The sequence below is a fragment of the Spea bombifrons genome, chromosome 9 (assembly GCF_027358695.1).
Source record: "Spea bombifrons isolate aSpeBom1 chromosome 9, aSpeBom1.2.pri, whole genome shotgun sequence".
Lineage (NCBI taxonomy): Eukaryota > Metazoa > Chordata > Amphibia > Anura > Pelobatidae > Spea > Spea bombifrons.
Window position 1 is genome coordinate 11361444 of NC_071095.1, and position 22629 is coordinate 11384072.

General features: G+C 45.9%; 3 protein-coding genes across 3 annotated transcripts in view; 2 read left to right on the plus strand and 1 right to left on the minus strand.

The window, feature by feature from the left end:
• Window positions 1–5353, plus strand: part of ITPK1 (inositol-tetrakisphosphate 1-kinase) — a 36090-nt gene extending 30737 nt beyond the window's left edge. Inside the window, exons 6-11 of the mRNA XM_053474732.1 lie at window positions 65–163; window positions 846–886; window positions 1611–1776; window positions 2895–2962; window positions 3511–3673; window positions 4753–5353. Of these exons, the coding sequence (XP_053330707.1) occupies window positions 65–163; window positions 846–886; window positions 1611–1776; window positions 2895–2962; window positions 3511–3673; window positions 4753–5036 (821 nt within the window). The 3' untranslated portion in view covers window positions 5037–5353. The remainder of the gene's footprint in view (window positions 1–64; window positions 164–845; window positions 887–1610; window positions 1777–2894; window positions 2963–3510; window positions 3674–4752) is intronic.
• The window catches only part of GON7 (GON7 subunit of KEOPS complex), a 118842-nt gene that overhangs the window by 42655 nt on the left and 53558 nt on the right, over window positions 1–22629 (plus strand). The gene's annotated exons all lie outside the window — the stretch shown is intronic.
• On the minus strand, window positions 10738–22216 carry CHGA (chromogranin A). The gene is made up of 9 exons (XM_053474731.1): window positions 22197–22216; window positions 22003–22094; window positions 20598–20644; window positions 18056–18149; window positions 16872–16940; window positions 13583–13675; window positions 12537–12923; window positions 11602–12011; window positions 10738–11295 (listed from the first exon to the last, which is right to left on the minus strand). The coding sequence occupies exons 2-9, from the start codon at window positions 22058–22060 to the stop codon at window positions 11212–11214; spliced, it is 1242 nt and encodes a 413-aa protein (XP_053330706.1). The 5' UTR covers window positions 22061–22094; window positions 22197–22216; the 3' UTR covers window positions 10738–11211.

Here is a 22629-nt window from a genome sequence, read left to right on the forward strand (position 1 = left end):
AATGTGGCTGACACCGTATCTGGGGGGGAACACGGCCTAAACTCCAGTACCTTCTGCCTTACAGATGAGCGGATCTGTTCCCCGCCGTTCATGGAGCTGATGGCGGAGTGCGGAGAGGACACCTTGAAGCTTATAGAGAAGAACGGACCGGCCTTCCCGTTCAGTACGTATTGACATGCATCTGAATTCTGTTGGGGGGGGTAAATTACCCTATGGGGCAAATCTATTTATTTCTGCCTAAGGCTTCTGAAACCTAGGGGTTCTTCTCAAAGGGGGGGGCTGTACAGGCTCTTAATGTTTTGGAGGACCCCAGGTTTGTAAAGTAATCTGGGACCCCCGGGGGTTTATTCTGTGTATGTAAGAATTTTGGGGCACGTCCTCGATTTGCAGGGACTGATCCAGAAGACGCGGGTGGCCTTCATGACGTTCGAAGAACGTTCTCCGTTGTCAGATTTGACGTGACACTCGCTCCAGTGTTTAAAACTCTTCCAAGTGTCCCCGGCAGCCGTGATGTACGGACTGAGCCCTTACGCTGTGAAATATTCGTGTAAATGCGGGGGCAGCTGATACGCCGCGGGGCGAGACGCGTTTCTGACGTCTGTGACACTTCATTACTTCAGTTTTATGTTCCGTTGTGGATTCCAGCAGTCCATTTCATCGCATCACATGTTTTAAAATAGCTAATGGCTGCGCAAGTGTTCCTCAGCCTCACGCGGGGTTTGGAACTCGTACCATATGGGGGAAGACATTTCCGTTTGCACGCGGCTCCTGAGCACTTCCTGGGCCGCTTCTCGGAGGTGTTTTTGGCTCCTCTGATCTTTTTTCCTCTTTCTTTTTGCTTCTAGTTTGTAAGACGAGAGTAGCTCATGGCACCAACTCACACGAGGTAAGTGAGACCTCAACGTTCCTGCTTTGAATGTCAGATTTTGATTAGACTTTTTTTCCCATGCCTCCATATTGGGGTCCAGACTCGCTTCCCACGGATCAAACTCTTACCGTCAGATAATGTGACCGTTTAACATTTCACATGTGACTCCCGCTCTCCCACTCGGTGGGCATTAGGGTAACAGTCCGGGGGGGGGTAATGTTACCGCGTCTCGCTCGGCCTCCCCTCTTCCCAGACGCGGCCTGCGGTTCCCTCTTTAATCGCCCAGAAGTCAAGTATTTTTTATTCTTAGATCCTGGCTCTCGCCGCGCGTTTATTTTGAGCAAAAAATCTTTATTTTGCTCTTATGGAATTCTTAACGTAAAAATAACCCAATATCTCTTAACCCTTTGAGTACCGACAGGTGTGCCAAGCCTGGCCTCTCAAACGCAGTCCTTGTTATTGAAAGCCGATGTGTTTGTGAGTCTTGAGTGCAGTACACTTTGTACCCTCTTTCTTACCCTAGGGACGCCCCGTCCAACCTGCGGCCCTCCAGCTGCTGCAGGACTACATCTCCCATAATGCTCTTTCAGCTAAGGGGCTGGCTGAGGAGGATGGGAGATGTAGTCCTGCAGCAGCTGGAGGGCCGCAGGTTGGACGCCCCTGCCCTAGGGGTTAATTAAGAGCTGTGTTTAGGGGTCTCTGGTGGCGTTGCCGTGACTGATCGCTCTTACTTTGTGTGTAGATGGCGATTATATTTAACGCGGAAGGTCTGCGCAAGATCCAGCCCCCGTGCGTGATCCAGAGCTTCATCAGCCACAACGCCGTCCTCTACAAAGTGTTTGTGGTGGGAGATTCCTACACCGTGGTGGAGCGGCCGTCCCTGAAGAACTTCTCCCCGGGAGAATCCGGTAAGGGGGTCAAACTCATCGGGGGGGGGTGACCGTCGGGAAACGTTGCTGGCGGTCCGCAAATTTACGCTAGCCCCAGAAAAGCTGCTTAACGTTACTGTACGCTTGATTTATTGTTTATTACCATTGTGTGAGTGAAAGGGTTAATGGGGTGTGTGGTCCGATCTGCCGGACCCCCTCCTTGTTCGTCTGTTGATTTTGTTGGCAATGCTGCCACCCGATGGCCGCTGGGAGCATGGCAGCTGCGTTGCTTCCTGAAATGTTTAATGCCTTAGACTTATCGTTGTCTAAAGAAGGGACCTCCGTGTCCTGAGGGCTCGCGTTAAATACCCCCTCGCCGTGTCCTGAGGGCTCGCGTTAAATACCCCCTCGCCGTGTCCTGAGGGCTCGCGTTAAATACCCCCTCGCCGTGTCCTGAGGGCTCGCGTTAAATACCCCCTCGCCGGAATAATCTTTTAACGTTCTGTTTGTGATTTCACTGTTAGAAAAGTTCCTTTAGATCAGATTCATGGGGAGGGTTTCGTTCAAAGGGGGGGGGGCATGCTTAGACATGTGTCTGAAAACTAAACAGCGCGACGTTTGACGAATGCGATTGCTACGTTCCGGAAGCGGGATTACAAAAGAGCCAACTGGATGTGGGAAAGATAAGAAAAACCGGGGGCAGAATGTCCCATAACTACCAGCTGTCCTGAGCGGGTGACCCGGGTCGCCATTGGGAGGTTCTGTGTTGCTGAGACTCCCATCGTTAATGACTACTTATGACCCGCCAAAAGTGATTTGTCTCATTAGTGGCCATTAAATGCCTAATGGCCCCCAGCCTCCGCTGCTCGAGCATCGCATGAACTGTCTCCGCGTATTAACACGGCGCATGTTCAGCTTCTTCACTTTAACTAAAAATCTGTTTTTAAGCTGTTCGTTTTCAGACACATTTATACCGTAAGTGACCCGCGAACGCCCGTGGAACCTGCTTCCCTGTGACAGTAACCGATTCCCTTTACGCTCTGAGCGTTTATCGATATGTTAATTGTCCGCTCCCTGGACAACCAACCAACCCGCAAACGATCTCAGAAGCAGAATTTTCCCCCTGTCTGTAAAGTTCTTTTCTGTTCTGCTTTCAGACAGGGAGTCCATCTTCTTTAACAGCCACAACGTATCCAAACCGGAGTCGTCCTCGGTACTAACAGCGGTGAGTCTTCATATTAGAGCGCAAGCTTCTCACACGATGAGTGGAAACGGCCCCGATTGACTAACGCAGATGTATGGGATACGTATAGTCTGACTCCATGCGCTAAATCATATTATCGGCGGGCTAGCAGTCCGCGATGACGGGGGTTACACACCTCTGATTCTTGTACATTGTACTGCGCAGCAGAACACGACGGTGCTATAATATTATATATATATATTATAGAAATATTATATGCTATAATTGAGTATTTTTGTTGGGAGTTTGAAAACAATGAGAACTTTTATGCGGGCAGAAAATATTGCAAAATGAAAAAGGTGCAATGATTACATGGTTGGGGAGAAGGCCCGGGTGCGACTGGTAGACCCCCCGGTAGAGTTGGGGGGCACAGGTTGCCCAACCCAGACCCGGATTCTTCCCAATATCCCGTCGCTAATGCCCCATTTCAATGCCTCCATTGTTTAGCTCTTGGTCCATAGTCTTTAAGCTCTTTGCTTTGGGCGAGTGGCCCCCCCGGCCCCCGTTAAACCGTCTCTGTTCTCTCTTAGCTGGATAAAGTGGAAGGCGTATTTGAGCGGCCGAGCGACGACGTCATCCGAGCGATCTCCAAGGCGCTGCGCCAGGCGCTGGGCGTCTCGCTCTTTGGAATCGACATTATAATAAACAACAAGACCGGGCAGCACGCCGTCATCGATATCAACGCTTTCCCAGGTACGACACCCCTTGTCTGTGTGTGCGTGTGATGTCATACATGTCACTGAAGTCTCCTCTTTATTTTAATTCTCTACGTTATAAAATAAGTTCAAAGGATAGGAGACTTGAAGGTAGAGGCCGTGAGCCGGCCGCGGTGAGGCATTAGCCCTGGTAGAGCCGGCCGCGGTGAGGCATTAGCCCTGGTAGAGCTGGCCCCGTGGATATAAATCCTCGCTAATGTCCTTTGGGGTGTGCAGAAGGACCGCAAGGAGCTGGGATTTCTAACGGCCGTGGCTCCGCTCGCACACCTGCCCTTAGAGAGCAGTGAATCTTCTTGTGGGGTCCGTTAAGCCGCCCGGAGACTGTCTCTCTCAGCCCCTCTGTGTGCGTCTCGCTCCCTGTCCCTCTGTCTCTTTCTCCTTGCCCTCCCTGTAATCGTTTCCCCGTCTCCCGATCCGCTTGCCGTTCAGCCGCGTGCGCGACCTTTTACCGCGCTGAATAAAGCATTGTGTTCCACGAAACTAATGCATGTGATTAAAATGAATGTGACAGCCGCGCACGCTGACACCGTGTAACCGCATGCTAATCGCCCTCCCGTGTTGTTTCGGGTTGAGCAGAATGTTAAGATTTATTATCCCGGAGCAGAGACAGGTTGGCGGAAGAAGCCTGTTCCTTTATTATATCTTCCATTGTCCCTGTTGTGCGACAACAAGTCCCTCTTTGGTCCCTAAATCCCTGATGCCCCTCTTTCCTCCTCCACTGCCCCTCTTTCCTCCTCCGATGCCCCTCTCTCCTCCTCCGATGCCCCTCTCTCCTCCTCCGATGCCCCTCTCTCCTCCTCCGATGCCCCTCTCTCCTCCTCCGATGCCCCTCTTTCCTCCTCCGATGCCCCTCTTTCCTCCTCCGATGCCCCTCTTTCCTCCTCCGATGCCCCTCTTTCCTCCCCTGATGCCCCTCTTTCCTCCTCCGATGCCCCTCTTTCCTCCTTTGTCGAGTATGAGTGTATCACAGTGTACTTATTTGAAAGAGAAGCTGCAGCCCCAGAGTGCCTTCTCAGTAACTTTATTATGAGTCTTTTATTTGTCTTCGGCCCCCAGGATATGAGGGAGTCCCCGAGTTCTTCAGCGACCTCCTGAATCACATCGCAGGCATACTCCAACGCCCGGAGGTGAACGCCAACAAACCGGAACAGACGGCCAGCATCCTCGGGGAGCGTCTGTGCCGCTCGCCCGTGCCGAGGATCGACCCCTGGGTGGCGGAGAACGAGGCCAACAGCGCGGTCAAACTGCAAAGCCAGAGACTCGGGTGCAACTCGGCCATGTCACCGGGCTTCCAGCAGCACTGCGTGGCTTCCTTGGCCACCAAGGCCTCCTCTCAATAAACGCCAAGGACCGCGGGCGATAAAAAAAAATAATTCCAAAAGGACGAAGAGGGCAGTACAGCTTTTCCACGTTGTGTGCGCAGCGCTGTGCGGCTCCGGTCCAAATCCAACAACTTTCCATCTCTCGGGAGAGAGTTAAACTTTACAGTCCGAGCAAACATTTCAGGACCAGCATCGCGTCTTGAGATGCACCGTTTGGTGTCTAATGGGTTAAAGGGACGCTGGTATGAAAATCCTTCCCATTCCGGTAAAAAAAAAAAAATGCCACTTTTCATGGCCCCTTCGAGAACCACGTTTTTGTGCTGCGGGTACACAAAGTGTTAAAACAAACAAACAAAACACAACAGAAATCCTGAGAAGCGGAAGTTTCTAGAACCAAAAAACCTAAATTTCCCAAATTCCTTGTAGTAAAAAAAAAAAGTTTCAATCTTTACGATAAATCGATATGTTGACGACCGATTTCCTGTAAACGCAGCTCTCTGATCACATGACTTACTTTACGTTTCCTCTCCCGCCTTTCCTCGGTTTTTTTTTTTGTTTTTTTTTTAAGTTTTCCGCTAATCGTTGTGTTTCTTCTTATTTCTTCTTATTTGAAGCCGCGTCCCGGAAATAAGTCCCGTCTTACAGGCATCTCAGCACTTATTGGGCTGCGCGTGCGAGGTCCGAAGGGGCGTTTCCAGCCGATCCCCGCCCAGCCGCTGTGGTTATTTTTTTAAATATTTTTGGGGGGCTATTAGGGTGTTTTGCTTGTTCTGTTTAGTTTTTCCCCATTTTCAGACTGATTTTAGTTGACATTCTACAGAGTGAATTCAAGTAGTTACTTTGCTCCGACTCCCCGTGGCGGCTTCCAAAATAACCTTTTTTTTATGGTAAAGATTCACAGGTTTCATGTTTTCGTTTTTTATCCCGGGGGGGGGGGGATTGAGTTATACTACTGTCATTCCTGAGCTTCCCAGAGAACAGGCGGGGGATCTTCGGACCCTCGCTCGAAAGCCGATCGGACCGCGGACCACAGACGTGGATTTTTTTTTTTTGCCCTAAAAAAAATTGGAGGCTTTTTGTGAGATCCAATTTTGCTAAATACCATAAAAATATCTGCAAAAAAGGATGATTTCCGCTTCTTTCTAAAAGTAACAGATTTAAGAAAGAATACATGGGACGGCCGGAACGAGCCCCGATAAATGGCTTCTCTGTCTGTCCCGAGTCGTTAACGTATTAATAATAATAATAATATTCAGCGGTCTCGATATTCTCGTTATTCTGTTCCTGGGATCACAAGTTGACCTTTTGTTGTTGTTTTAGTTTTATTTCGTGGCCGTTTTTCGTACTGTGAACAAAAATCTCCGTTCCGAAGAGATAAAAGAAAGGAAAATTCATTGGAATTGAATGGAAATGCTTTGTTTCCCCTTCTGATTGTTAGCTCTTACGGTTTCCGCGTCGGCCGAGGAAGAAAGTCGTGTTTTTCTTCTATAGTCTTGATATTTAGAAATTATTATTATTATTTGACATTATTCGGAAGGGCCGCGATCGGGCCGTAACACAGAAAATGCCTGTTTTTTTGCAGTTTTCTTGCGTTTCGTGCAGGGTTCTAACGCATCATTTAGCGGATCGCACTTTCTTTATATTTGCCCCGGAACGTCAGCCGCTGTAAGGTCCTCCCTACACCTTTGATATATTTTTATTGTTGTTATTATTTGGCCAAACAGGGATAGATTGCTATAAATATATCTTCAACGGTTTAGGAAAGAGGCAGGAATCTGTAAAATAAATATATTAATAACCGGGGTCTCGGGGGGGGGGGTTCTACCCCATTAACAATCAACCTCAAATGATATACCGGGGAATATTAAATGTCAAATTCTAAAAAATTTATCTTTCAGCTCCATAGAATATTTTATTTACCTTTTTTATATTTTTATTTCATAATCTTTAGAGGCCCCCCCCATTTTCTTGAATTTTACGTCCGTTGAACCAAAATTGTATTAATCTGCTCTGATCTCTTAATTAAGCCAGAAATTTCTGTGAAAACGTCAGATTTGGACATTCAGCTCGAAGGGGTGACCCCAGGAATTTCTTTGGTAAGGGCTGAGCTGTCCTGTATAATTTATAGTTTTTAAGCTTTTTTGGGGGGCATTGTCTCACGGATTGAACTATACATTATACAGGGCCAGCTCGCCAATTGAACTATACATTATAGAGGGCCAGCTGGCTAATGGAATTGTATATTACACAGGGCCAGCTCACCAATTGAACTATACATTACATGGCCTGGTCGCTGATTGATCTATACATTATAGAGGGTCAGCTCGCTGATCGATCTATACATTGCACAGGGCCGGTTTACTGTTTGAACTATACATTATACAGGGTCAGCTCGCTGATCGATCTATACATCGCACAGGGCCGGCATACTGTTTGAACTATACATTACCTATACGTTATACAGGTCAGCTCAGCCCTTCCTGCAGCAGAAGCTCCCTGAGATCAGCCCTTGGTAAATATCCTTAATGTACAAAACAGAATGAAGTTATAGGAACCGTGTCATGATGTCATAAGTTTGTTAATTACATAAAAAAGGATGAATTTAGAACCAACCGTGTTCCTGTTCGGGAAAGAAACATTTGGCATACTTTGCTAAAAAGGTTTTCACTCCAAAATATAGAATTTGTTACAATTGAGTTCACGACCCATTGTAGTTTTTTGTTTAATATATATATAATTATATCGCATTTCTACAAACCAAATTTCAGGAGAAAATATTATTTTCTAAATCTTTATTTCTTATATACACAAAATAAATGTCGGCTATTTTCAGAGTTCAAAATGCCTTGGATAAAGTCTTATGTTCCAAATAATTCTAGTAAAGAATATACAGCTAAAGGAAAAGAATTGACTTTTATTATTATTATATTTTTTATTTTTTTTATTTTTATTTTTTAAAGAGAAATACATGAAATGCTATAAGAATTCTGCATTGTTAGGATTTATATTATTAAAGTTATATTCCGGGGTCATTTTACAGTAATATATTAACATAAAATTGTTCGCCACGTTGTCTCGGTAACGGCTGTTCTTGAAACATTTCTTAAATATTTATTTTATTTTTTATTTTAATTTTTTTCATATCCCCCCCCATCAAAAATGTGAGCTTTGATTGTATTATTTATTTTTTATTTTATGTGCAAAAAAAAACATACTTTTTTTTTTTTCTGGTTCCATTTCCATTGTTTTATTTTTGGGAGCGTTATACCCGTTTGGACTTTTGGGGTAAATTTGTTATTAGGTTTCCGATCTCCTCCTTTCTAATATTTGTAATTTAACAAAAGAAAAACATTTCTTAGTTTCTGTTTTACTAAATAAAAATAGGAGGTTTCGTTTTCTGAAAAAATTAGAGGGGAGAAAATACCACTGACTTTTAGGTGTCTACTTTTATGATAAATACAGTAAAAATACCAATATTTTTTACAATATGGAAATAAAAAATTGTTCTCAGATAAAGAAGTAAATAGAATTTCTAATTTAGAATTTTATTTTGCTATTTTGTTTGAACGCAAGCATTTCTTTATGTAATTCCTAGTCTTAAAACCCAGAAATTAAAGTTTAATTAATAAATTGATATTTACGTTTAATTTCCTATATAGATTATATGTTTGTAGTATTTTTTTTGAATTATTCTTCCTGTTTTTTTTTGTTTTTTTTTAACTTGCCAATGTTTGCGACTTTCTAAAAATGCATCTTATGTAAATTGTATAAAAGCTACTAGCATCTTCTGTAAATGACAATATATAACTTAATTATATAGTGGTTTTAATTTCTTCCTGATTTTCATTGTTTATGATGAAAAAATTGAAAAAAAAATGCTTTATTCTGATTTTTGTAAAAAAAAAATGCACTGGTCTTGGTTATTGATAAATAAAAATATTGAAACTATTTACTAAGTTGACTAATATTTTTTTCAATATGTATGTTTCCAGCGGCACTATGTCCCCATATACTGACCCCCTTAAGAGAGGGTAGTAGGTGAGTGGAACAGCCTCCCAGCAGAGGTGGTAGAGGGTAATACAGCGAGGGTATTAAACACGCATGGGATAGACATACGGCTCCTGAATCTAAGACGAGACCAACGACTGATTAAGGTTTGAGACTTTACAGCAGGAGAAACGGGGGCCACTGGGGGGCAGGTTGTGCGTTTGTTTCGTAACTTTGTGTAAATAACCATATTTGATAATGTGCTGGGTTTAATTCGGTGAAACTGTTATTATTTATTCATCATGTTCCTTCTCGCTTTGGTAACCCGAGGATCAGCTTTAGGGAGCCAGATGGAGAAACATTAAAAAAGGGGGGGTGATACATATTTAGTTAGATCTGGGTTTGTGAAATGATGTGAATTCATAAATATAGATCGGGATCGTCGGGTCGCGCAGGAACTTTCATTCCATATTCAGCTGAAATGAAGAATTGGGGTTTATCTGGTGAATGCTGGAAACGACCCCCCCCGTTTTTTTTTGTTTTTTTTTACAGATGGAGACCGTGGGTCGTGATTGGCGCCTCTGAACCGAGACTCCTGGATTCGCTTTTTCATCTCGTTGCCGGGTCGGTCGTTTTTCCAGCATAAAAGTTTCAGCAAAGTTTGTATTTTTTATATATATCAATCATCTCCCGAGAATTTTCTATGCGTTTGTTTGTGAAAAAGCTTGTAGATGATACAGTTATGGAGCAAGTTATTTTACTAATTTTTTTTTCTTTTATTTAATATTTGGCAGCCTGACGTGTCGGAGGAACGCCCGTCGTCTTCCCCGCAGCGCAGTTTAGCGGACATGGCATCTGTGACACGTAAGTGAATAGGAAATCAAAACAGAAAGTCCTAATTAATTGTATCCAAACAATGAAGTATGTACTAAATAAATATACATGTAGGGTTTTTTGACCAAATTAATGGGTTAGATATTTGGGTCGGTGTCGTTATCCGGGCGTCATTATCTCTCATCGTAATGTTCTACGTGGTGAAAGCGCCCGCATAACCCGATAGCTCTCGCTCTTCGTTTGGCTTCGTAAAGAAACGCGGCGCGGTCCTGTGCCCCGAACGCGATATTTTAGGAAAGTGGTGAATATGAATGAATTAGAGAAAAAACAAGTCGTTTCTAATGATTATTCCAACGAGCTTCCGAGCCGAACGGACCGGCTTCTCCAGCTGTCGGCTCTTCTGTTCCACGTCTGCGAAGCCAAAAGCGGGGTCACCCGATACAGGAGCGCCCGCCGCCGCCACACGATATGTATTAATCCACAGATGATGTCTTCTAAAAACATTAATTCTTTACAAACAATAAATATTTATTGTAAAAAATCCCCCAAACCAATATATTTATTGGGGAATTTTTATAATAAATATTTTTTTTTTAAAGAATGATTAATTTTTAGAACACACTGTCTCCATCATATCGTAATTAATTAACCTGTTTTTTTTGTCAGTCTACATTAATTAGATCTGTTCTCATAGTGTGCTTATAGGTTGAAATATTAGATTGCCCTAGCAGCAAAAAAAATACATTTCGGGGCTCTTTTTATGCTCTCGAAAAGACAAAGGAAATTCAATTTTGCAACGTGCAGAAATGTATGTCTTGTCGGGGTTAATGTGCTCCGCAAATTAATATTTTATTATATTTTATTAATTATATTTTATTGTAAAATAAAGACAAATCAAGACAGAGGAAAAATCCTGCATTTTATTTCCCTGTAATTATTTTTATATAGAGAATATACCCCATGTTCCCACATTTAATCAAAAGGTAACAAGTTATTGCAATATGTCAATCTAATGAAAATCATTTAAACCCCCCCAAAAAAAAGCATTCAGCATAAAAAATTAATGTGAAAAAAAAAATTGGAATTCCCTCGGCCTTTTTTGCCCGATAATCTCAAGTATTTGGTAATTCACAGATATTGTTTAAAACAAACAGAGTTTTCACAAACATTTAGAGAATTATTGACTTCGCCCTGTCGTGTGTAATGTGATTGATAAATTATAACTTATTGTGTGATTTGCCAGAATCCTGCAGAAAATGCCCCAAAAAATCTAAAAAAAATATGCTGTGTGATTTTTGGCCTCTCTGGCAGAGAGATTGAATTGGGGAGGAAAGAAGGTGCCGTCGGAAAGATTCCCAGAGAAGTTTGAGGCTCAAACCCTTCTTAGTTCGTGAAGTTTGTGTGCGACCTTTTCCAGCTCGGCCTCGATGGCGGCGAGACTCTCCAACTCCTGATCCTGGAGAAGAAGAAGAAACGCGGAGGTGAGATAATTACGCCGGCCGCCCTCGCCGTCATCTCCCAATTAACTCTCTGCAGAGGAGGTTTACTACGGGGGAAACTTTAATTCATTCGCACGAATTCTGAACGGAATGAAATGTCTTCCTGCCTCCCACTTATTCGCTCTCTTTGTCCTTTAAAACGTCCAATAACTACGGATACTAAATGGAAACATTGTGACTAACGCTAACTCGGGTATAATCATCGTCCCCGTTATCTCTCGCCGGCTGTGCTAATTAAATGTATCTATAGCGCTGGAACCCACCTCGGTCTTCCGGTTGGCGCTTCCTTCTTCTTCTTTCTTCTCTTCTGGATCGGGTCTCTTTGCGGTCTGAGACTCGCTCTCGGCGCCGTCACCTCTTGGGTGCTGCCACGGACGTCTCTCGTCGCTCTCCTGGGTTCCGGGGTCGTATTTCCACTCCTTGGACCCGAGCCCGGCCTCCTCGCTGCCGTTTTCTTCGGCCCACTTCTTGGAGGTCAACTGCTTCGCCAGCTCGTCCATTTTGTTAAATCGCTTGGAATCGTCCAGCTCGGCGGACGAGGTCTCCTCTTCGCTCCTGTGCTCGTGGTAATGAGAGTTCCCGCCGTCCAACCGCTCGCCGTCTTTGCTGTTACCGCTGTCTAACGAGGTCTCGTCTTTTTCCGATTCGTGTTCCTCTGGAGCCGTCATCGATTCTAGGAAATGAATCATAACGGGATTGACAAACTTAAAAAACAAAAAAAAAAACCCCCATAAAGTCCAGGAATTCCTACAGAATACAGGAAAAAGGTTCCGTCTTTATTTATCTCCATGGGGTTTATGAACTTGGATTAAATAGTTAGTTACAACGAGTTGAAGCTGTGATGCAACGAGCTTTATGATGTCATCCATACGTACCGTGTAGATGTAACGTCTATGGTCCAGCTCGATTAGCACAGGGGCTGGGGTGATTTCTATCTTTATTTATATCTATTTATTTATTTAGTAGTTCTGGGTCTACTGATTGGGATGAAGATTAAAGTTATATTTAAAGTCAGATTTATGTTAGGAGTTGTGATTAGAGTGGAATTCTGTTTGGAGACAGGGTTGGTGGTACCGTCATCGTTCCCGTCAGGCTTAACGATTAGAGTTGGAGTAGTTATTGTTGCGTGCAGTGCGGAATGTCTTCCCCCTTCTCCAGCGTAACCATCGGTAACATTTTGTGTATTTCTGGAACGTACCGTCATCTCTCTGGGTCTCGGCTTCTTCGCTGTCTGCTTTGGAATCGGCTTTCTCGGTGTCTCTTGTCTCTTCCGTCTCGCCGGACTCGGTTTTGTTCTCGGCCGCTGCCTCTTTCTCCTCGGAGTCGTGGACATCGCTTGTGTTGTCTTCTGCTGGGAGGTCCTGGTCGTTGATGTGGTCTGTGATGTGGTTGTCTATGTCCTCGTCGGCGGCGGCTGGCTCTCTCTTGTCGATGTCGTTGCTTTCCAGCTCGTCCGCGATGTTTTCCTCCCGGCTGCTTTCCGGAGCCTCCTCTTCCTCCTCAGTCTGTCTCTTTGTCTCGCGGCTCTCCGAGGAGCTTTCGGCCGATGAAGTCTTGGGAGTCTCCGTGATCTCCTCTGATATATCTGTAAAAGATAAGATGTGCCGAGTGATTCTCTAAAGTTTCCTAATGTCTGCTGACAAAACTTGGACTACCCCCCCCCTCCTAGGAAATTTTTCCAAACTAATCGCTTTCAGCCTTTCATTGTGAAAGAAATAAAAAGGAAAATGTAACGTGCTGGATTAGAATGAGGACGTTGCATATTTATTTGTGTTAATGAGAGATTTATTATTATGTGATACGTTGTATCGATGCGGTTTCTATGCTGTGATAGGTGGTGAGTGAATGGGGCAGAATATGGAATGTTTGTTGACGAATGATTGAAATTGTTTATTCACTGAAGCAACGTGAAGTCAACTCATTTACTGATCAAGTCAAGAGTTAATTGGGGCAGAAATGTGATGTTAACTCAACAACGGCTTGGCTGGGCCGGAGCTCATGGCCAACATCAACTTGTTGGCCAACTGGAGAGCCTTCCGACAGCTCTTACTCGCAGAGGCTCGTGATGAAGGCGCGAAGATCTGAAGCTGGATAATGAATCAATCACTAATCCTTGTATCAGTTTTGGCCGCTGGAGAGCGGATCGTGTGAGGAGACACTCCATGCAAACAGGCAGCTGCAACGAGGTCGCTGGAAAGAGGATCCGGGTGTTTGTTTGGACTCGTAGGTCACGCCGACACTCACCGGATGCCTCGGGCTTGTTGTTTTGACTCTCAAGGACTCCTGAAGGTTCGTCCTCAAACACACCGCTCTTCTTCTGCACCCTCTCTGTGGCTCCTGCTCAGAAGATGTGATGGCATCAGACAATTCAGAGAGACCTAATATGTGATGGCAGATCGGCCCCATCCGGCCCCCGTCTAGTCGCCCGTTTCTCCTGCTGTAAAGACTCAAACCTTAATCAGTCGTTGGTCTCGTCTTAGATTCAGGAGCTGTATGTCTATCCCATGCACGCGCTGTATTAACCTCTACCACCTCTGCTGGGAGGCTGTTTGATATATTTATGAATGGTGATGTATACACATATGAACCCTCATCTTGTGCTGTGTTTGCCATGTTATGTCTGTATTATGTATATTTATACACCCTGCTCCGATCCAAGGGTTACCTTCAGCTGGATGTAGTCTAGTCTAATTGCAATTGTAGCCCGGGGTGTGGACGTCTCCCTCCTGTTAGCAATTAACTTCTCTGACGACCGGTGAGGCCGGCCCTATGTATTCCTGGGCCTTGCTTGGCCTTGTAGCTGCGTGGCCTCTTTTAAGTGGACAGTCGACAGATAAGAGTTAAAACAGGAGTTGAAACGGAGGGAACGACAGAAAACAGGTAAGCCACAACACCACCTGCATGCTGCTCTCCTACCCTACTATCACCCCATACATGCTTCTATTCCCCTTCCCACAATCACTGCAGCCTCACCACCCCTAGGCAAACCCTCTACAGTCCTCACCGCTCCATCCCATCTATCATCCCACCCCTAACTCATACACCTGTCTGTCGTCTCCATAACCCAACCACTAAGCACTGACAGGTTAAGGCATCCACTGCCCATTAATCACAGTCCCATGTATTATCCGTCTCTATCAAACATGGCTGACACCCTCAGACACCAACACCCCTGCTGCACTCCCAGCCTGGAGACAGACGTGGAGGTGGTGTCGGTATTCTCCTCACTGCACCTGTCAGTGTCTACCTCCAATACCCACCCTGTCTGACCTTCTCTCTACCGGCCCCCTGGCCCACCTCACATGTCTTTGCTCGCTTTGCTGCCAAGCTTCCCCACTTTCTTTCCTCCTCCATCCCTACACTAATCCCATGGGACTTCAATGCACCTCCTGAAGAGCCGTCCCCACCTGCTGCTTCCACACCACATCGATCCTGTGCTCTCCCTCCCTCCACATCTCAGCTCTCCAACTCTCCTGTCTGTCTGTCCGATCACAGCCTGCTTACATTTAACCTCCACATAACACACAAACAACCCCCCCTACCCGAGAAACCACCACAACCCCCCCCGAGGAACCACCACAAACACCCCCCGAGGAACCACCACAAACACCCCCCGAGGAACCACCACAAACCCCCCCCCGAGGAACCACCACAAACCCCCCCCACCCGAGAAACCACCACAAACCCCCCCTCCGAGAAACCACCACAACCCCCCCCCCCCGAGAAACCACCACAAACCTACCATAACCTCCACAACCTCAACACTCCATCTTACAGAGACACGACGGCCACTCCGAGTCCATCCTCCTCCTGTCCGGACACCGCTCGGTGTAACCGTACACTAGCCTCAGCCCTAGATATGGTCGCCCCTGTAACCGTACGCAATCCCCCACGCCGTCCACCTCAGCCGTGGCGTTCCACTCAGACGCGTCTCCTTCAACGGTGTTCACGCACCGCCGGGCGCCTGTGGAGGACGACTCACTCGCCTGAAGACTTCACTCACTACAAACTCATGCTCCGTGCCTACACATCGGCCCTCCATCTCTCCAAACAAACATTTATCATTGCATTAATCACCTCTCCTCTTTCCCATAACCTTCAACCAGCCAACAAACAACTCTCTCCCCGACCCTCTGCAATCCGGCTTCCGGCCCCAGCGTTCAACAGAGACTGCGATGACCGACGACCTCCTCGCAGGCAACGCTGGTTGGACCTCTCAGCCGCCTTCGACGCGCTCGACCACCCTATTCTCCTACAGACCCTCCATGCGCGTGGCATCCGTGACGCGGCTCTTCCGTGGCTTCAATCCTACCGCTTCCCGACCGTTCCCCCTCTCCTCTACCGGGGAGGATTAAACGCTGTGAAAGCGGGTAACGTCGTACCCGAGGCGCGTTAAGAGGCTCCGAGACGACTCGCCGGATGAGACGCGGCACTCGGTGTTCTATCCAGGATTGTTCTAAAGGCGCTGATCTGCTAAGCGCGGATTGTTAAATACCATTAATCCGCGTGCACAGAACAATTAGACGTCGTCTATGAGGTCACATCAGTCATTCCATGCACAACACATACATACTGATTGGACAATCTCTCCGGACCTCCCCTCACTGTATTAGCCTCTACCACTTCTGCTGGGAGGCTGTTCCACTGTATTTTGCAGTACAATAAAGACAGCACTATACTGGCCTTAAAAAATGATAAAGTCCCATATATTAACCAGCAGAGGCCGCGTATCACCTAGCGCCTGCCAGAGAGGAGAGATGAAGTCTGAGACGCAGAGCTGACGCTTTGCTATAAACAGCTTTTGCCATCTCCATGACGACGCGGTGGCCCCCTGAGCCATGACGATGCCACGGCCCCTGAGCCTCCAGGGTTGGAATGGAGCCCGGGACGTCTCAGAGGACATAACCACAAGCTACACAGCGTTAACCCTCCCCGCACCAAACACGCTGAACAAAACAATGATTCCAAGCCTTACACGCCCCATCTGGTAACGAAAAGGTTAACCTCACCGTCCCCGCAGAGTCCACAGACGTCACCTTGGCACTGAAAAGGTTAACCTCACAGTCCCCGCAGAGTCCACAGACGTCACCTTGGCACTGAAAAGGTTAACCTCACGGTCCCCGTGGAGGCCACAGACGTCACCTCAGCTTCATCTTGAGGTCTGGAGCCGCGGTTTGAGACGTTAATTGGCTAATGGAAAAATATTACAGGGAAACCAAAATGTCGGCAGAACGCCTGCCCGTTATCTACCCCCCCAGTCTAGTTCTTTACTGAGAGGGTGGTAGATAAGTGGAACAGCCCCCCAGCAGAAGTGGTAGAGGGTAATACAGTGAGGGGGTTAAACACGCATGGGATAGACATACGGCTCCTGAATCTAAGACGAGACCAACGACTGATTAAGGATTGAGTCGTTACAGCAGGAGGAACAGGCGACTAGACGGGGGCCGAATGGGGCCGATCTGCCAGGAGGTTCAGGTCTACTTGCCGGTAAAATTTCCAACACAAACATAATGGGGTCGGGTAAATTTCTCACCTCGAGCTGCCAGTTCCTGAAGCTCCTTTAAGAGGTTCTGATGCCGCAGAATGGAGATAATTCGTTCATCTGCAACAAACACAAACGTTACGGCCATTAAACCCTCAGAAAGGGGGCTCTGCGTCTAAACGGCTCGCAGGGTGGACGGCAAGCCAAGAATGATGGGAGTTGTTGTGGTTCAATGACCACTGGGAAGACAGAAGCCCCTTCTATGTTAATTAGGATTGGAGACTTACAGTGGCCCCCAAGGAACAGTTCACGGGGCCCCACCTGCACTACATGAAAATTAGCAATATGACTTGGCATGATAGGAGTGTGAGTGCTGTTAGCAATCACACTCCTATCATGCCAAGTCAGCCAGTACACGCTGGTACAGGGTGGCTGTAAGTGATGTGCAGACCCCATACTGCTGGCAGCATCAATACACAAGGGGGGCAGCTAGCTAGGTTTATGCATGTACTAGCTGACTTGACATGATAGGAGTGTGATTGCTAACAGCAAGTCCCATCATGCCTAGGTTCCAGCACTTACACACCCATGCTATCACACACACACAGACACTCATTCATATACTCATTCATTCACAGATTAATTCCCTCCATCACATACACTCATTCAAACACCCTCCCCACCCCCTTACCTGCACTGCAGCTCCTCGATGCCGCTCACAGACTTCAGCAGGGGGGCGCAGCCTCCCTCTGCGTTCTCTGGTACTGCACAGAGGAAGCAGGACTGGAGCAGAGTCATGTGATGTCACGTGAACTCTGCTAGGTTCCGCTTCCTCTATGCAGTACAGAAGACCCTCCCACAGGTAAGTAGCAGGGCTCGAGGTGCGGCCCGCGTAAGATCGGTTGCCCTGGCTGCCAATCTTACACGGGCCGCACCTCCAGGTCTCGCAGGCCACATTTGGCCCGTGGACCGCATGTTGGACGCCCCGTTCTAAACCATCTGTTCTGATACATTGTATTCGCTGTGGGTGTAATACCAACGATGGCCTTAAATACTAAGGGGGGTGCTATAAGCTATAGTCATCTCTGGTGACCGTATTGCACCGCCGCCTGGCAGAGGTCCAGGTGATGCGGAATCAGCAACAGTAACACAGAAAATATATATATTTTCCTATAAAAGGGTTAAACGCGTAAAGGGATAAGCGGTCGGGCCGCGCATGTTCCGCATGAACGTACCTCTGCGGAGGGTCTCCAGGCAGCTCTGGCTGATGGGAAGAGGACTGGGTTTGGACAGAGTATCCGAGATGACTTCCACGATGCATTTCATCACCTGAACAACGAGAGGAAGGAAGCGATGAGACGCGGATCCCACCTGAGGGTCCCCCCCCAATGGGGGGGGGGCAATTTACTCACATTATCAGCCAGTAACAGAATCCCAAAAACCAGATCATTCCAAGAAAAATAAGCAGAAACAATCTCTCAATTCTAATTCCTCGCCGCATCTCCAGAAGCGCAATCAATAATTCAACGTTTTAGTCAAAAGAGATTCTAAATTCTGAGCGCGGCCGTAAAGACTGAAAATCAGATTAAAACACAGATCGGCCCCGTCTCAGATTCAGGAGCCACTGTATTACCCTCTACCACTTCTGCTGGGAGGCTGCTCCACTTATCTACCACCCTCTCAGTAAAATAAATTCTATATATATATAAATTTGAACCAGCTGATAAATCAACGTAATATTTGGTTTAATCAGAGTATTACGCCCCAGTAAGAGGAACCTGCAGAGAAGCAAACGCCGTAACCAAAGACGTAAAGGGCGAGATATCCTGCGGTCAGCAGTCAGAAGCAGGTTGGCTTCTAATTTCAAGCTGCAGAGCGTTGCGGTAGCATTGGGTGCTGGCAGCGCGGGGCTTCGGGGCATTATATACAAGCGGGAATAGCCTGCAGAGCATTGGATCCGAGTTCTAATGACCTGCAGAGCATTGTCATAAATTATGAGCCCACAATCAGCCAAAGCTAACAAAGCAATGTACAGTATTTGTTAACAGAAAGAGTTGTGCATGCGTGGAATAGCCTGCTAGAGAAGGTGGTAGGGGATGAAATGTTGGGTCAGGCTCAGAGCCTCGACAGATTCTTAGGCAGGGAACGCCTCGATTCGATGGCCAAATGCTTCTAAATTATTATTATTACAAATATTAATACTGAGCTTAAAACATGAAATAAAGGTTTTCCTGGCGTCACGTGGGGCCGGAGGTATAAGGGTTAAAATGAAAGAACCCCGATACCGCTCTCTATGACATCATAAAACCCTTACAGCTTGGACTGAGAGCCAAGAAGGTCTCGGCTTCCAGCGCCGGGTGACTCATAATGAAGCGAGATTAACGTAAAGCCGCCGTTCGGCTGACGCGGCAGTCTGCGAATTCATGCACGCAAAACCCGACAGGCGAATGAATGAAACGGGGGGGGGCTTCGGGAAATGCAGCCCCCCAACCGGCCCCCGCCAGATCTGGGGGTTATTCACTATGCTGCATATATATATATAAAATCTACATATATGCATACACACATATACACACATATATATACATAGATTATCTATATACACACATACTACATATATATATATAATATATCACACACATACATACTGTATACACAATGTATTTCATAAATATCAGTTAAAAAACAAAAATATATATATTAACCCCTTGGTGTGCCGAGGAGGAAACAATCACCGGGGATAATCATTATTAGTGTTTGCGTTATACATCGGGTTTCCGTAATCACCGTCCTGTCTCGGGGGCATTCAGAGGGTCTTTGAGGGTAAATACTGGATTCCTCCCTCCCCTCTTATAAAGGACCCCCAAAAATCAATATTAGTAACTAGTACATTAAACACTGAACACAAAACCACCTTACAGTAGTCAGGTATTTATATATATATATATACACACACACACCATACATACATATATATATACATACACACACTATACATACACATACACACACACCAAATACACGCTATACATACATACATACACACACACATATATATTATATATATATATATATATATATATATATATATACACACACACAAATACACACATATATATACACCATACATACATATATACACACACACTATACATACACACACACACACACACACCATATTTACACACACTATACATACATACATATACATATATATATATACACACACAAACACACCATATACACACTATACATACATACATATATATATACACACAAACCATATACACACTATACATACATACATATATATTATATATATATATACAAACACACACACATATATACACACACACACTATACACATACCATACACACACTATAGATAAGTATATACATACACTATACATGTATATACAAACACACACACATATATACACACACACACTATACACATACCATACACACACTATAGATAAGTATATACATACACTATACATAAACACTATAAGCATATATATACACATATATACACCATACACACATATATACACACACTATACATAAGTATATATATACACTATACATACACACTATAAGCACATATACACACACACCATACACACACACACCATACATATACAGAATATTTTAGAATATAATGTTATTGTTTAAAATGAATAAATATACATTTCTGAAAACCTGTCTTTTTTGTGTTATTTATACATTTTCAGCTCATTTCTAGTAAAGAAGCGCGGCTGGCGTCCATGAACTCACCTTCGTGTCACCTTCGCTCGCCGGGCTCGACACCGGAAGGGACATCGCTGAAAAACATTTCCCGAAAAACAGCTTAATCCCCGTTTCACCAAATTCATGATTTCCTTTATTATTCATTAAAAATCCCTAAAACCTCAAGCGATGAAGTCCGAGGTCTCCCTGCCGCCGGGGGGGGGGGGTTAAATATTTCATGATTATTATGAGTGATTGGTTTCTATAGCGCCATCATATACCGCAGCGCTGTATTTTGGGGATTAATCAGCGGGTGGATGATTTGGGATAAAAGGTGACCTTGGCTGCAGGTCTGGAAGCTCAGATTTGGGTCAGAGCGTTTAGATTGTAAGCTCCTTTGAGCTCTCCTTAGCTTGTTGTTCCTGTTCTGTTATTTGCGCATTGTACAGCGCTGCGGAGTATGATGGCGCTACAGAAATAATAACACATTGTACAGCGCTGCGGAGTATGATGGCGCTACAGAAATAATAACACATTGTACAGCGCTGCGGAGTATGACGGCAATATATAAATAATAATAACACACATTGTACAGCGCTGCGGAGTATGACGGCGATATATAAATAATAATAATAACACATTGTACAGCGCTGCGGAGTATGACGGCGATATATAAATAATAATAACACACATTGTACAGCGCTGCGGAGTATGACGGCGATATATAAATAATAATAATAACACATTGTACAGCGCTGCGGAGTATGACGGTGATATATAAATAATAATAACACACTGTACAGCGCTGCGGAGTATGACGGTGATATATAAATAATAATAACACACATTGTACAGCGCTGCGGAGTATGACGGCGATATATAAATAATAACACACATTGTACAGCGCTGCGGAGTATGACGGCGATATATAAATAATAATAATAACACATTGTACAGCGCTGCGGAGTATGACGGCGATATATAAATAATAATAATAATCATATTCATGGAAACCCCGGGGTTAATCCTATTTGGGGATGAGCCCTGCGAGGTCATCTGAAGGAGCTCGGCGGATGCTGCGTGGGGGATGTGGCTGCTGTCCACGGTGCTGAAACCTGCCTGCCGCATCTTACCCCCCATCCTACCCCACACTGCCTGCCGCATCTTACCCCCCATCTTACCCCATCTTACCCCACACTGCCTGCCGCATCCTACCCCCCCATCTTACCCCACACTGCCTGCCGCATCTTACCCCCCATCTTACCCCGCATCGCCTGCCGCGTCTTACCCCATCTTACCCCACACTGCCTGCCGCATCTTACCCCCATCTTACCCCGCACCGCCTGCCGTATCCTACCCCCCATCTTATCCCGCATTGCCTGCCGCATCTTACCCCCCATCTCACCCCACACTGCCTGCCGCATCCTACCCCGCATCGCCTGCCGCATCTTACCTCGCATCGCATGCACGGCTATGAAGATCACTCCCAGAAAACGCATTTCTGCTGCCATTTCACCGACGTATTCCTTTTGTTGGAGCCAAAACCTTAAAGAGAAAAAAAATGATAAAAATGAAAATAACAGAACCAAGAAAATGCCCCACGCAGGGGCAGGAAGGGGTCCGGGGGGGGGGTTATTTCTCTGTCACCTGCCTCTCCCGTGCCTGGCTTTCTCTGTTAAGCACTGCAGCACTGCCTGCCCTATTTATATACAGCCCTGCTGGAAATGACATCACAGCCCCCCCCCTCCTCCTTTGTACCCATGGTGTAGTAGGGAGGTGGAGGGAGAGTCCAGAGCTGCTGCTATTGGAGAGATGTCAGCGGGGGGTTAATCACAGACCCCTCGGTACCCCGCAGACGGTCTGACGGACGGGCGATGATACTAATCCCGTCCCGACGGCTCGATGCGGAGAATCCCCAACCTGTTTACAGACAAACGGAACAATCCCGCTACTGACGTCAGATAGAGTGCAAGCCTTCGGGACTAGCAGCTCCTGCAGAGGAGCCCTGCATCGTCTCAGAAGCACCGGAGGGGGCCGCAAGCTGAATCTTATACACAGACCCCCAACATATAAAAAGGGC